This window comes from Caretta caretta, chromosome 2 (assembly GCF_965140235.1).
Source record: "Caretta caretta isolate rCarCar2 chromosome 2, rCarCar1.hap1, whole genome shotgun sequence".
In the NCBI taxonomy this organism is placed as follows: domain Eukaryota; kingdom Metazoa; phylum Chordata; order Testudines; family Cheloniidae; genus Caretta; species Caretta caretta.
In genome coordinates, this window is record NC_134207.1 from 92076356 (window position 1) to 92092265 (window position 15910).

Consider the following 15910-nt stretch of genomic DNA (forward strand, 5'->3'; position numbering starts at 1 on the left):
AGAGAGAGAGAGAGAGAGAGAGAGAGAGAGAGAGAGAGAGAGAGAGAGAGAGAGAGAGAGAGAGGGTTGACTTTAAAGTGCCTATCTAAAAGTTGGGGGTTTTTTGTATTCTGTTTATTGTGGTGGTGAGTTTGTTATACAATATATCACATCGATAAATGTGTCATCAAAGTTTAACATGCCTTCAAGAAACTGTTCTAGAGCTCTAACAGATAATTGGAATTGACATCTAAAATAAAAGAAAATATTCCTGTATATACTACAGTAGAATTTTAATTAGGCATGTTTGGTCACTTAGAATCTTCCACCTCATTGCATAAAATAAATTTTATAATTAGGTAGATCAATTAAACTTATTTTAAAAGATTTGTATTTGCTTTTTTTATCAAAAGGAATACTATTATGATAAAAGAGCCTTTTTGATGCAAATGTCTAATCTAATACACACTTACAGTAGGGCACATGTGGGTGAATTAAGCAACTTTTTCTTCAGAAGGCTTAAAACTCAAATTTAGTGTATTTCCTTTGAATACATACTAACAGCCAAATCTTGTTTAAAAATAAGACAGCTTGCTGATTGTGACTTCTATAGTTGAGTGACCACGAAAAGTCTTATCTGGTACACTTTTACTGGCTTATGATATATAAAGACTGAAAGTAAGTTCCCCCCCCCCTCATTTTTCAATTGGAAATACAGGTTTTTATGAAATTGCATCAAAAGGGGCCAAATGTTTGAAAGGTAAGGAAGTGAGAGGGGAACTTTTTAAAATGATTGTCACTGACTTTTGTATACTCAGTGATAAGCATTTTACGTCACAGATGTCTTAAGATTCAATGCCTCCTGCCCTTTCAGTTGAGGTGCAAGGCACTGATACACATCCTCAGAGCCCCTGCTGTGTTCACGAGCAAAAGAACAGCAGAGCCTGGTGTTGCCATTCCCAATATCGAAAATTTTTTAAAAAGCAGAAAAAAAAGTTAGACCTTTGTGCTAAATACCAAAAATGGTCCAAGCCCAATTGCTCAAAAATCAATAACAGATTATCTTTAAGACTGCAAAACAGTTGCTGTTCTACCCCTTATTTTAACATACTACAACTTTACACAAGATTTGAATTGAAATTTCCCAATATTCTGCAACACTCAAGCACATGCTTTAACAGTGTGAGAGTATTCCCATTCACTTTAGAGGGTCTGCTCCCCTTTTAAAGTTAACCACGTGCAGAAGTGTTGGTAGAATTGAGAACTGCTTGAAGTTGACTCGTTTCTGTTCTATTTTAAGTTACAGTTTCTGGTTACTGGCCTCAGAGTGAGGAGTAAAAAGCTTGTGCAGTGTGCAGTTGGGAAAAACAAACAAAACCCCAAAGCACTTCTCTTTGCCCAACCAGTATTCAGTGTTACATCTTCATGATAACTGAAATGCCTGAATGTTAGAGTTTAAAGTGTGGTATGTAAGTTAACCTTTATGATTATTTTTAAAATAAAGTATAAACATTTGAAACTGCAGGACTAAAAATATGCACTAGCATAACATTTTCTGTTATCTCATACTTTCACTGTAGATGTGTATGCACAGGTGCTTGTGCAGCTATTTGGTATAATGAATTTACAAGCACAGCTGCTGAAGCAAGAGAAGATTGTTCCACATGGCATGCGTTGTTTAAAAAAGAATTTCTGCACAAACAAATGCAGAATAACTGTAGTGAAAGAGTGAATCCAGATGATTTGTGGTGGTTGTGGATCATTGTATCCACGCGACTCTGGGTATTTTTTAAATACCTACACAGCATTTTGGGCAGATAGCCCATGGTGAAGTGGCTCCAATCCAAATGCATTTATGGGGAAGGGATACTGCCACTTTTTCCCTATGCAGCAGCAGGAAGCCATATTGTAGCAGGACAGTCCCCTCCAAGTGCAAGGTTTATGCTTAGGGGAATTTTGTGCCCTACAATGAAAAATTCTACACACAATATTTAAAAATTAGTACACTATAATCATGGCAGCTTGTTCTTTTGGGAATTTATTTCAAAATACTTGTCAGCAAGTATATAACAATACAAAGTCAATGAAGGTTTTCTGACAAATAAGGTTTCTTACTAGGCATACTAATACAGAACTCTGTATAATTCATTTAAACTACACTACAGAAACTTATTTCCGTTACCCCTCAGAAGCAGTGCAAAGGCTTGGGGGAGTTGGGGATAATGGAGTAGCTGAGGAAGAGGGAAGTTATTGCTAGGAAAGAGCCTGGGCGTGAACCTGGAGGGCTGTTAGGTGTGGACAGGAGAACTAGGGAACTGGGCTTTTTGGGGGGAGAAGGCTTGTTAAAGACAGGGGGAGCCTCCCCTAGGCCATGCCCCTGGCTGACCCCTAGTCTCTCCCATTCAGTCAGGCACATCTGCCTGTGTCCCCATGTGCCCCTGCTCCCCCACTCAACCACCTCTCCTTCCTGTCCCAGTGTGTCCCTGCACCTCCCTCTCCCCATGTGTTTGTGCCCCCGCACTTAGCCACCCTTCTCCCCCTATCCTCATGTGTTGCCGCACCCCCATGTACCTGCCCATCTCCCTGTATCCTTGCAGTCACCACCTGTGGCTTAATGCTGTCATCCTTCTAGCTGCTGTGCCCCCACCCCAGACTGTGACCACCCAGCAGACCTGTGTGCCCCATCTTCCTGGTAACCCATGCCTCCTAACTTGGCCCCAAAAGCAGGGCGGAGTGAGGAAAGCAGCCTCTCCATGGCTGACTGCTCGGGCCCAGAGCAGACTGCCGTCTTTTCTGGTACCACAGCAGCCCCTGGTGGTCAAAAGGTGTAATTGCAGCACATCCCAGGCAGAATGTATTTCCAGGGGGCCTTAATTCTCTGTGTGTGCAGTGTCCAGGAGTAAAGTTGCTACTGCTATCAGCACAGGTGCAATGGCCACATCACCTCAGTGCTACAGTATGGGGCTGTGGCTATGGCCTCTAGCAGGGGTGGGCAAACTTTTTGGCCCAAGGGCCCCATCAGGGTTTGGAAATTGTGTGGTGGGCCATGAATGCTCATGAAATTGGGGGTTAGGGTGCGGGGGGGGGGTGCGGGCACTGGAGATGAAGGGTTGGGGAAGCAGGAGCATGTTCTGGGCTGGGACCGAGGGGTTTAGAGGGCAGGAGGGGGATCAGAGCTGGGGCAGGGGTGCAGGCTCTGGGCGGTGCTTACCTCCAGCAGCTCCCAGGAGCAGCAGCATGTTTCCTCTCTGGCTCTGAAGCGGAGGTACAGCCAGGCAGCTGTGCTTGCTGTCCCCTCTGCTGGCACTGCCCCTACAGCTCCCATTGGCTGCGGTTCCTGGCCAATGGGAGCTGTGCGGGTGGTGCTTCGGGCAGGGGCAGCATGCAGAGTCCCCTGGCTGCCCCTACGCGTAAGAGCTGGAATGGGGGACATGCTTCTGCTTCCAGGAGCCGGAAGCGGAGCGGAGCAAGAGCGAGCAAGTCCCCGGCTGGTGCATCGGAGGGAGCAAGCTCTGGTCCCTTCTCCCCAACGGGATCTGGAGGGCTGGATTAATATGTCTGGAGGGACGGATGCGGCCCCTGGGCAGTAATTTGCCCACCCTGACTTATAGTGTGTAAGAGCAGAAGGGGTGAGTGTGAGTAAGGTAGTCGACAGCGGAGACTGTGCTCTTCCAAAACTATCGTAACTTCCAAGGATAAGCTTTTTTTTTCTGTTGTCCTAAATAGTATTTTGCTTGCTCTTCATATGTAATGGCTGCAGACGCTGCTTCTTATGTGCGTTGCACCTTCTCTTCTCAGTTCTCTTAGTGTTGCTTAATTTTTGAGTGTTTTCTATTAATTTAGTCCTAAAAATACAATATTCAGGTTACTAATCTAGTCCAAGAAGCACTTTCTGGTGGTACACAGAAAGTTGGCTGCTCACAGGGTGCTGGCTCTTGTTTTCAGCTAAGAGAAATTAAAGTAGAAGGAGGGGGAAATGAAATGACCAAAAGTAAACAGTGAGGTTTATTTTCTTTAAAAAGAAGACAAAACTCATGGAACTGAGACAAATAAAAATATGGTAAGTACTTTTGAAATACTATTTTTCTATGTAATTGCTGTAGCAGCCAGCCAGACGTTATGTGCTTATGAAGAGGGGGGAAATGTCCGGGAATGGAAAACTAGAGTCAAAGTGTTCGTGAAAAAATTGGTCTAGTAACATAGGGCGTGCATTATGAAAAAGTTGGGGAACCACTCAACTAATAGCATCTACCTACCTAACAGCTCCATGATCTGTTATTCTAGTATAGATTCTCAACCTGTTCCAGACTGTAACCCCAAGAACATTTGGAATTACCCTCCCTTCTAGCCCTCAAGAAAAGGACAGTGGATGGGACATCCCATGCCCCCCAATCCAGTTTTGTAAATGTGTTCTTGTATGTTTGTACTATTACTGCCCAGTACTGGAGGGAAGGCCAGGCTTATGATTGTACAGTCATGTTGCCCATTAAAGCATGTGGCTTATGGAAGATAAGCTCTAACTATAGTACTACCACACAAACATAAATCAGTCATGGCAAAATAGGTGCTCAGAGGAACCTACAAAACAGAATTCAAAACCTGACATGAAATTTTCCTTTAAAATATAACTTTGGGAAGAGAAAAGCCTTAATCTAAAACAGGAATGCTAAAGGAAAGACTTCAACTAGTATTTTTCTGACAAAAAAGAGAACGTGTTGACGATTGTGCTTCTGGGATTCACTACCTATGTATGGTAGCCACTGAACTAGTAGCAATTTTTCATTATCTTGGGTATTTTTTAGAGCTTCTACGGTTTTATTTAGGCACTTGTCCAAAAGTCATCTTATTTTCCTACCTATAGGAGGAAGTACTGCTATTCCGTATTTTCCATTAACAATCCACCAGTCACACTTTTTCCTCAAAAGAAGCTGTATTTATAGCTCTCCAGCATGAAAGTCACTATTCTATCCAATGTATGTTAGAAATATCTCCTTTAAAAGCCTTGGAAGTTTAATATCTGTATTTTGATAGTAATGAAAAGTTTATGTGTACACAATAAGATATTTGAAACATTTATCCCATAACTTTTTTTTTACTGTTAATTCAGTGTTAATGCAAAATAAACGTATTGCAGGCTCAGGGTCTCAGATAAGATGTTTTTGCGTGGTTGTTCTATGTATATTGTTGAATTGTGTGTGGAAATTTGGGTTTTTTAACTTTTAGATAACGATCAGGTATGCCAGTTAGCCATCTGCAGTGTGTGTGAATTCTGGCCCATCTCATGATTCACACTGTATCTATGACAGGTTTCAGAGTAGCAGCCGTGTTAGTCTGTGTCGGCAAAAAGAAAAGGAGTATTTGTGGCACCTTAGAGACTAACAAATTTATCTGACCATAAGTGTGCTCACGAAAGCTTATGCTCAAATAAATTTGTTAGTCTCTAAGGTGCCACAGGTCCTCCTTGTTGCTGTATCTGTGGTATCCCAAAACAGCTATTTCACACAACTGGGTCACTAATGCAGCAGGTGCAGCTAGACAGCTCTACAAGTGTATTTAATTAAGTACCATGTGTCATAACAACTGCTCCCAGCAGGAACTCAGAGGCTGTCCATAGGGCAACCTGCCTTATGCTTCGCATGCTAGGCTCTCAGGGAACAGTGGGGTAGGGCCCCCTGCTTGACCTCAGCCTTCACAGGAAGGCGCACATTGCTTCTGAGGAGGCCTTGCGAGCGAAGGTGGGAGGGCCCAAGTCTCCCCCTCCCTCCCACCGCCCCGACGGGCTGGGCTGGGTGTCACTCATAGCAGCCGGGGGAGGGGTTAGTGACGTCATGCCTCTCTCCCCCCAATCACAAATCCGGTCCCGGCTTTTATTTTTATCCTGAGCGGCCTAATGCTGCTGGCCAGCTCCCGCTTTTTTTTTTTATTTTCCCGGTTCCTTTGGCCTAGCCCCCAGACTAGCACGCGCAGCCTTGCGCTGCGAATGCGCGCCCCCCGAAGGGAGAGAAAGAGTCGCAGGGCTTGGTGGGAGCGTGCGCGCGCACGTGCGCGCGCGCCCTGGGCGGGTCTCGCGCTACAGCCATTCTCGCGCACAAATCCGGCGGAGCGGTTGCCGCCCCCGCGTTCTGCGCTGGGGCTGGTGAGTGAACTAGGGAGCGCGGCGCCTGCGGGAGGAGGCGGAGGGAAGCGGAGCGACGGTTTGAAGTTGTGGCGGTTGGGTGGCCGGGCTGCTCCTGCCTCCGTTTCTGTCCGTGCCGGGGGAGGTGCCGGTGTCGGGTCCCGGCTGTTTCCTGCTCCCCCGCCCCAGGCACACGGGACAGGGCCGGGCACTCAGGTGCGTGGGAGGAGGAGGGGGAGTGAGGCTCGCTCTCTGCCCCGCTCCCCAGCCGTCCGGGGGGAGCTGTGCCCCGGCCCCGCGAGGCGCCCCCGCAGGGAGGCTCCCGTCCCAGCTCCGCAGAACTCCCGTGTCCCTGCCCCGCTGCCCGGGGCTGTCTCTGGGGCTGGCGGCGTGAGGGAGGGGTGGAAGGCCGGACTCGGTTGTAGCTTGTGGCTGGCTGTTGAATGGGCAAAGTGATACGAACTAACCCAGGAAAGGGCGCCCTTATTCTGGAGTGAGCGTGTTCGCACGGGAACGGTACCGGCGTAAGCCTCCTGGGGTCATTAGGCTGGGCAGATGAGCCCTCACTCTAGCTCAAAGGTGGGCAAACATTTTGGCTCAAGGGCCACATCTGGGTATGGAAATTGTATGGCGCGCCGTGAACGCTCATGACATTGGGGTTGGGGTGCAGGAGGGGGTGAGGGCTCGGGCGGGGGGTGCAGGCTCTGGGTGGCATTTACCTCAAGCAGCTCCTGGAAGCAGCAGCATGTTCTGGCTTTGGCTCCTATGCAGAGGTGTGGCCAGGTGGCTCTGTGCACTGTCTTGCCTGCAGGTGCTGCCCTTGCAGCTTCCATTGGCCAGGAACTGCAGGCAATGGGAGCTGCAGCAGTGTTCTGCAGAGCCAGTTGGCTGTGCCTCTGTGTAGGAGCAGGATGGGGGGACATGCCACCGATTCTGGGAGCTGTGCGAAGCGGCCCCCGACCCCACTCCCCAGCTGGAGCGCAGCAAGCCCCAGTACCCAGTGGGAACTTGAGGGCTTGATTAAATAGGCTGGCAGGCTGAATGTGGCCTGCGGCCGTAGTTTGCCCTCCCCTGCTCCATACCCTACCCCGTCCCCTGTGCAAGGAGCCTCTGATTCAGCCGGTTTAATGACCTCTAATGAAGGTGATGCTTTACATAGGTTTTTTTTTTTTCTTTTTAGGCTCCATCGAGTGCTTGAGGCCTGTAGAAACAGGAAGATGCTGTCTGCTCCAAGCAACTTTACAAGCTAAATACAGGTCAGGCACTTGAGGGCTCTAACTTGTAGGAGTTAATGTCTCTTAAAAAAAAAAAAAAGTCTTGATCTGTGCCTTCTTGCTCAAAATACTGAGGAAGAAGTTTAAATGAGTTTGTAGATATAGTTGTGCTTATGTCAGTAAAGGATATGGTCAGTGTATTGTCTATTTTTTTTATCGGAAACAAACAGGGAGCTGTAACAAATTACTTATGTTATTGTAAATGCAGTTGATTTGATCTTGTATTCAGATGTTCCTTTATCAGGATGAGTTCTGCTGTCAAACAGTCTCTTCTGCGGCACCTGTCACAGTCAAGTAAATTTACTATCTGTTGCTCTTGACGTTTTGAGATCATCCTACTTGGAAAGTATAAGCTGACTTCTTGTCCCACCGTGCTGCTTTTTGGTAGTAGTAAAATTGATGTTTAGTGGCTTCCTTATTAAACTTCAGTACCTATTCCAGTGCCAGAATGTGATCCTGTTGGGTGATAGTTATTTTCTTACCTTAAATAACAGGGGCTGGTTGTACAACTGAGGGTGTTTTCTCTGTGCACCTTGAAAAAAATCACCAGTCTTACATTCTTCTATTGATGTTTTTTTTTAAAGACTTTATTAATATGGTGTTGAAGATCTTGGATGGAGTGTGGTGAACACTGAAGGAGATAGAAGCACAAGGAAACTAGCTTTTTACTTTAATTGGGTATTCTAAATTTTTTTTAGTGGATGTGAATCTGAAAATTTTTGAAATTGAGTTTAAATCTCCCAAACGCTTAGATAAAGCACACTTTAAATAACATGCCTGAAACTTGAAGGTGAATGTTTACAGCTCCCTTGTTGAATTTTTATGAGGGGCTTTTCCGCATAGGAGACATTGATTATAAAAAGTAATAGTGAAACTGATTATATTCAGAGCTGTGAAATGCATGTTTTCACTAGCATTCTGTAACTCCTTTCAGTTCTGACATTGTTGTGTATTAACGACAGTAGGTATAAAATTTAAACAAATGTGACTTTTTAAAAACAGTGGTTTTATTTGGATTTGGAAGTAAATTGGCTTGAAGACTAACAAATGGATAAAATGTCAGTTGCTTTTTTTGGTGAAAGCCAAAGAAGGAAGCATACTGTCAGCTCTTAGACTTTTCTGATTTTATTTTGAGTGAGTGTTAGAACATTTGGACTCAACCACTGGTTTAAAGAATACATTTTTTTGCTATACATGCAATATTTTAGCCAACTGTATATCTATGCTAGATTTTTTTAAAAAATATATGAAGAGTACTGTTGCAGTTGGCAGTCAGCAAAACCACCTCTAGGCCTTGTGTGTACTGGTGATTTTAGGGAAATCTAGCACTGTTTAGCCCCCAGTGGTGCTAGTAATAGTGTGGTCTGGTTACCAGTGATTTTGTCATTATTTAACTTTGTGGTATAGATGACATTTTGGAGTAACACTGCTGACTTGATAAGCTTAAGCTAATGCTGTTAAAGTAACTACTGTTAGTAGTAAGAAAAGGAGTACTTGTGGCACCTTAGAGACTAACCAATTTATTTGAGCATAAGCTTTTGTGAGCTACAGCTCTGCTCAAATAAATTTGTTAGTCTCTAAGGTGCCACAAGTACTCCCTTTTCTTTTTGCGAATACAGACTAACACGCTGTTACTCTGAATACTGTTAGTAGTGCTGGTGAAGCTTCAGTGCTAGAACAATGGAGGTAGATGGCTCTAAAATTAGGTCATGCATAATTATGAACTGTAGTACATAATTCAGAATGAGGACTACTTTTGTGAAAGTCATGTAAGTGGACTTGGAGTCCTTCCATCCTGGTCTGTGAAAATAAAATCTTTCTATATCTGCAGTGTGAAGCATCTGGCTATGTTGTTTCCAATGGGAGTTTACATGACTTTAGTGACCAGTGAATTCTTTGAGTATCATCTTGTTTGTTATGCTGAAATGACTTATTTCAATTCATTTTTAAGCAGTGTTCTGTTGTATGGCAGCATGGAAGACTTTCGAAATATTGCAGATGAGACGTTTCCCAGCTTTTTGGCTAACTCACTGAACAGTAATACCAGTGGGATTTTGGAAAATGTCACCATTTCATCAAACCTTGGCTTACCTGTTGCAGCTTCAACTGTTGCCAGGAATAAAACCAGTTGTGACAACAGGTAAGACTGTCCTCATAATAGTCTTTCATAGCCTAAAATACACTTGCGTTATGGGGAAGAATGGAGGTGTCTGATCTCCTCCAGAAGGATTCCTCTTACATGCTGTATGCTCAGAAAGCTGAAACTGGTTATTCGGATACGTCAGTAACGTGGTGTGAATTCGTGATGTGCTGAAAAATGTCAGTGTGTTGCTGAATGATCTTCTGATGATTGCTACAAAATGAGTGACAAGGTAGATGAGGTAATACCTTTTCTTGGACCAACTTCTGATGGTGAAAGAGACAAGTTTTAAAGCTACACAGAGCTCTTTTTCCATCTGGGAAAGGTATTCAGTGTGTCAAGTGGGCAGTTAACACCTCTGCAGTCATAGGACAAAAAAGGGGGGTTTTTAAGGTTACAGATTGTTGTAATAATAAGCCATACATCCGGTGTCTTTAAGACCAATATTAAGTCTCTAATGAAGTTATGGATTTAAGCTCCTTGGCTTGTCCTTTGAAGGCGTTTTGTACTTTTCCCAGACTTAAGAGCTCTGTGTATCCCAAAAGCTTGTCTCTTTCACAACAGAAGTTAGTTCCATAAAAGATATTACCTCATCTACCTTGTGCCTCTAATATCCAGGAAGTAACGCAGGTACAACACTGCATGCTATAAAATAAAGCATTTTGTCAAAGAAAACTTAAGTTGCCAGGCTTCGTTACAAAATGTTAACTTGGGATTTAGACTGGAGTTTTAAAAGTATACTGAGTCAATATCCTTTGACATGAACAGTAATCTAACTGAAGCATCCTATATTTCTTGCACATAACATCAATAGTTACTAAATTTAGTAGTTATTCAGAGAATAATGGTTCTGTAGTACTTTCCTTGAAACCAGAAAGATTAATTATGTACAATTAACTTACAGTAGTTTGAACCGATACTATAGTGGGAAAACAGGAGATACTTAAGCTACTGTTGTATTTTTGGTCACAATTATTGTTTTTTGTTCAAGGTGACTATTACACTATACTGACTCAGTGGTTGGAACAAATTTTGGTACCAAAGATAAAACCTGTGTAGTTGTGAATAAAGCATATGATCCAACCTTAAAATTTAGCCAAATGGCACATAGTATCTGTTGCCCCCTCTATGGATGTAAAGTCAAACTGAGTTTGGGATCATTGGGCATTACCGCTTCCAGGAGAGTGTGATGTAGAGTCTGCAGAATTAAATTGTGTAGTTTTCCCATAATTCTCTTCTCCTGGAGTCTTTGTGTTGGTCTATAATATCGTACTCCAGCCCAGTCTTGTCTGGCTCTTGGCTTCTGGCACCATCTGTTTTTTTTGTTTTTTTTTACCAGTGGGTTTATCTGAGATGTCAGACATTTGAGCTACATTACATTCCTTAAAAAGAAAAGAAGTACTTGTGGCACCTTAGAGACTAACCAATTTATTTGAGCATAAGCTTTCGTGAGCTACAGCTCACTTCATCGGATGCATTCAGTGGAAAATACAGTGGGGAGATTTATATACATGCAGAACATGAAAAAATGGGTGTTGTCATACACACTGTAACGAGAGTGATCACTTAAGGTGAGCTATTGCCGGTGGGGGGGGGAACCTTTTATAGTGATAGTCAAGTTGGGCCATTTCCAGCAGTTGACAAGAACCTCTGAGGAATGGGGGTTGGGTGTGTGTGTAAACATGGGGAAATAGTTTTACTTTGTGTAATGACCCATCCACTCCCAGTCTTTATTCAAGCCTAAGGTATTTGTATCCAGTTTGCAAGTGTCTCATTGGAGTCTGTTTTTGCAGTTTTTTTGTTCAAGAATTGCAACTTTTATGTCTGTAATAGTGACCAAAGAGATTGAACTGTTCTCCGGCTGGTTTTTGAGTGTTATAATTCTCGATGTCTGATTTGTGTCCATTTATTCTTTTATGTAGAGACTGTCCAGTTTGACCAATGTACATGGCAGAGGGGCGTTGCAATGTATATAAATCTCCCCACTGTATTTTCCACTGAATGCATCCGATGAAGTGAGCTGTAGCTCATGAAAGCTTGTGCTCAGATAAATTGGTTAGTCTCTAAGGTGCCACAAGTACTCCTTTTGTTTTTGCGAATACAGACTAACACGATTGCTACTCTGAAACCTAACATTACATTCCTTGCAACTATATGTGATAGCTTATGGACAGAATGCAAGTTCCTGTAGTATATTGACCCATTCCACCAGCTGTTCATTGGCTGTGCAGCTGGCCATAATGATGGAGTATAAGAATTGTTAGTCTAGTGACTGAGAATTATCTGTAACTGGTTAATTGATTCCTATATCAGCCAGATATCTAGGTTGGCTCAAGAAGGTTATTTGAGAACACTTCTATCGCAGTTTTATTTTCTTTAAACTACCAGAGTTGCTCATAGTTGCTTATAGTGAACAGTTCTTTGTTGATCATTACAAGCCAATAACCGTCTAATAAAATTAATTTTTTTGAGTTTAAATTTATAAAACGCAAAAATAAAAACTAAAAGGCTACACAGCATGAATTATGGATGGACTTGTATTAAATGAAACCACTTGTTTTTCTTGCCAAATAAGTACTCAGAGAAAATCAGAGTAGCCATTTAGCCTGATGAACCCCTGACTAAGCTGGAAATCCCTTTGCCATCCCTTTTTATATGGGATTGAATTCCTACAATCCTTTTGTGGTACTCAAGTAGTATTCAGATACTCTACAAAAAACAAGTTACGAGTTGAAAAGATGCAAATTTGAGCAGTTAAAATGATTGGGCTTTTTTCCAACAGGCTTTCTGATATTCAAGCTTCTTATCTAGAAGAAGGGAGATTTTCACCGCCATCAGCATCTTGTCATAGTGGTCAGTCTGCTTCGGAGCCAAGGGGGAAGTTAGCTCTTAGCTTTCAGGGTGACTTGTAAGTGATATTGCTGTTTAATCCTTCAAAAAAGATTGGAAAAATTACTTATAGCAAATTCTGTGTTATAATTGTACATATCAATGACTTTACTCTGAATTTTTTCTTTATGAAATAACGGGATTGGCTGCCGTTAAATGCTTTATTTTGCTCCCACCTACTTGTCAATAAAATTTGTAGAGTTTTTGATGATTCATTAGAATTTGTTGCTTAAATCCAAGATCTGAAGAATATATTTTCTTTAAAAGGAATGTCTGAAGACAGTGAAGTTATTAGAGCTTAATTCTAGCTCAGTGGTTCTTTAAACTTTTTTCATTTGCTGGATAACTTCATAAGGAGAATGAGAAGTTCCTCCAGTTTTGTCACTTGTGCCCATTTCAAAACAGTTTTTGCTCTGGAGATATTTCCTTCCTTATAGTTTGTGCAAATATTTCAATTTATTCTTCTGTAGTCTTGCTACAGGATTCTATAAGCTTTCTAGGTAGAGCTCCAGTGCCGTGCATGTGAGGTTCATAGAGTAGTTTGTGAATTGGTAATCACAATTAAGTCATAAGTGCAAGCACATATAGCTTTTACAGGTTTTCAAACTGTGTGAAGTGACTTCAGAAGAAATAGCTTACGAGTATCTTATCTAACGGTCAATATTCTGCAGAACACAGGGAAGTGGGAGATCACTGCTTTTTGATATCTTAACAAGAATTTACATGGGTTGTGAGCAGATTATAAAAGCCTCAATAGCAACTCCATGGTTGAGATGGAGTTTTTCACTTAAAGCAGGGATTCAACCTCTTAAGTGTGAAGAGTGTAATTTTGAAGAATACATAATTAACTTTGAATACAGAATAAATTTTCTGAGAATTCCAAGTAAATCTCTTATTTAGTTTAAGAAATAAAATTAAAAATAGGCCTCTTGAGAAATCTGGTACTTTTGTGTCAGACCTCTTTTTGCCCCAAATAATTGCAGTAACAGAATAATACAAATGCTATAGCAGCACAGCTGTAGTGTAGACGCTTTTCACAGCGATGGAAAAACCTCTTGCATCACCATAATTAATCCACTCCTCCAACAGGTGGTAGTTAGGTTGGCTTTACCTTCTCTGACAGATGTGAAATTTTCACATCTCTGAGTGATGGAGCTAGATTAACTTAAATTTTAGGTGTAGATCAGGCATGAATTCTCTAAAATCCATATGGTTACTCAGATTGCCTTGAAATGTGGTGTGTCTCATGGGGAGGTAGGGTTTGATTTATGACCCAAATTTGAGGCTGTTTGATCAAGGGGTTCCTCAGAGACAGCCTCATGGGGGGGAAAAACACCTAGCTTTTCTTTAAAGTTGATATATTTTGGCAACTCTTGGATGTACAGGGATCGCACTAGGGTGTCGGTTGCTTGAGAGTTACCCCACCACTAGCTCTTTGGGGGAAATCAGATTAAAATATTGTTAGCAAAAGTTTGGTCCCCCAGTCCTAAAGCTCTTGCCCCAAACCAATTAGACTGTACATGTGCAGAGAGGCTAAGGGTAAATCTAGTTATGATTTACAGGAGCTGAGTAGCTCCAGGAGGAATGTTTCACCCATGGAACCTCGGCAACATCCAGGCACTGAGAGTTCAAATCCAACCCTATGTGTAGAAATCTGAAGGGTGGGGAAAAATCAGAGGCAGATTGTAGCAATATGGGATTTTTGTATTTTGGGGAATTGTATTCTGAGGACAGCAGAATATATAGAAGGAGCTGAAACTGCTTTTGAAAAGAACAATTTGCACATGCAAATGCTTGTTGGAAGAGGACAGTGATTGGAGGTGGAAGAGTAAGTGGGAATAGGAGGAGATGGGTTTAGGGTACAGTGCGGGGATGGGGGATAAATGGTGATGGGTGGATAGGAGAGGCTTGCGGGGGGTCAGGTGATGGAGGGGATGGGGCTAAGTGAAGTGGGAGGACACCTGAGGAGAGGAAAAGAGGGTGAGTTTTAGGGGGACTGGGAGAATAGAGGCAGGGGTTCCTGACAGCAAACATTACAGTCCTCTCCCATTTTGTGCTGGGATCTGGAAGTGGGGAGGAGAGCAAGGGGACTGCCTGTCTCTCTCTTTGTGCATGTGCCAGGCCTTGGGGGGCTGGGTGTCTAATCCCCCCATTGGCATTCCCTCTCAAATGAGCTGATATATGGGGGACTCTCCCTTCCAGGGGTATCTGATCCCCTTTCCTTGCCTTGTGTATGGCAGGATTTTTAGAGGCCCCTGCCCATCTACAGGTGTCTGACCCCCTGGCAACTAGGGTCCTTACCTGCCATATGGGCCTGGGTCAGGAGAAGCCCTGCCATTTGGGTGTGAAGCTGAGAACTGGCATAAATACCAAGAACACACTGCTGACACTGAGGCAAAGAGTTGAGAATAGGCATGCTTGATCCATATCACAGGCTCTGCAGCATTGGGTGAGGAGGGAATGGGAACACCTACTGACATGAATAGAACACTTTACACATATTAGGGCTGTTCTTTCAGGTGTATCCATCTACATCCAATGGTCTCACTCAGCTGAGATTAGCTTATTGAGATGAATGGGCCACTTAACACGGCTCAGAACTTCTTATATTTTCAGGATTATCCTTTGCTGGGGAATCTGCACACAGCAAAGCAGTTATTAATAATTAATTTTAATATATGTTATGGCTAAGGCCCTACTTAATTTGTGATACTGTGGAAATTACAGATCCCGCAATATTAAGCATCCTCTACAATTTTGTCAGCTGGGTGGCTGGTGGCCCGAGTCCCGCTGCTGGACTCGGGCGGCTGGTGTCACGAATCCTGCTGCTGACCCCAGGCATTAATGACTGTAATATAGATGCAGCAAAATGTCTGGGTATCTCCTCCCCCCTCCCCCCCCCAAAATAAAAAAAATTAGCAGGCATAACATGATGCTTGAGTGTTTAAATTGTTCCAGCAAGTTTTTCGTAAGCAAATAGGTCTTCTCTGGCTTTTCCACATTTCTGTAGAACCTCAGAATTATGAACAATTCGGGATAGTTCCTAACTCTAAAATGTTTGTAATTGAACAAAATATTATGGTTGTGCTTTCAGAAGTTTACAACTGAATATTGACTTAATACAGCTTTGAAACTTTACTATGCAGAAGAATAATGCTGCTTTTAACTGTCTTAATTTAAATGAAACAGACACAGAAACATTTTCCTTACCATGTCAAATCTTTTTTTAAATTTTCCCTTCCTTTTTTTATTAGTTTACATTTAACACAGTACTGTACTGTATCTGCTTTTTGGGGGGTGGGGGTGGGTCGTCTCTGCTGCTGCTTGATTGCATACTTCCGGTTCCAAATTAAGTGTGTGATTGACTGGTCAGTTCATAATATTGGTAAGTGTAACTCTGAAGTTCTACTGTAATAAATGTTATTACTTTTACATGATTTTCCATGTCTTGTCTGCAACTCAGCTGCAATTATTTGACAATCATCCCACAATTCAAGTAGTGCCATAGTTATG

General features: G+C 42.8%; 1 protein-coding gene across 1 annotated transcript in view; it reads left to right on the top strand.

Annotated features, from left to right (window-relative positions):
* Positions 1-15910, top strand: part of CEP192 (centrosomal protein 192) — a 215417-nt gene that overhangs the window by 15995 nt on the left and 183512 nt on the right. Inside the window, exons 10-14 of the mRNA XM_075124731.1 lie at positions 5203-5213; positions 6129-6310; positions 7275-7350; positions 9320-9508; positions 12291-12416. Coding sequence (XP_074980832.1) covers positions 5203-5213; positions 6129-6310; positions 7275-7350; positions 9320-9508; positions 12291-12416 — 584 coding nt within the window. The remainder of the gene's footprint in view (positions 1-5202; positions 5214-6128; positions 6311-7274; positions 7351-9319; positions 9509-12290; positions 12417-15910) is intronic.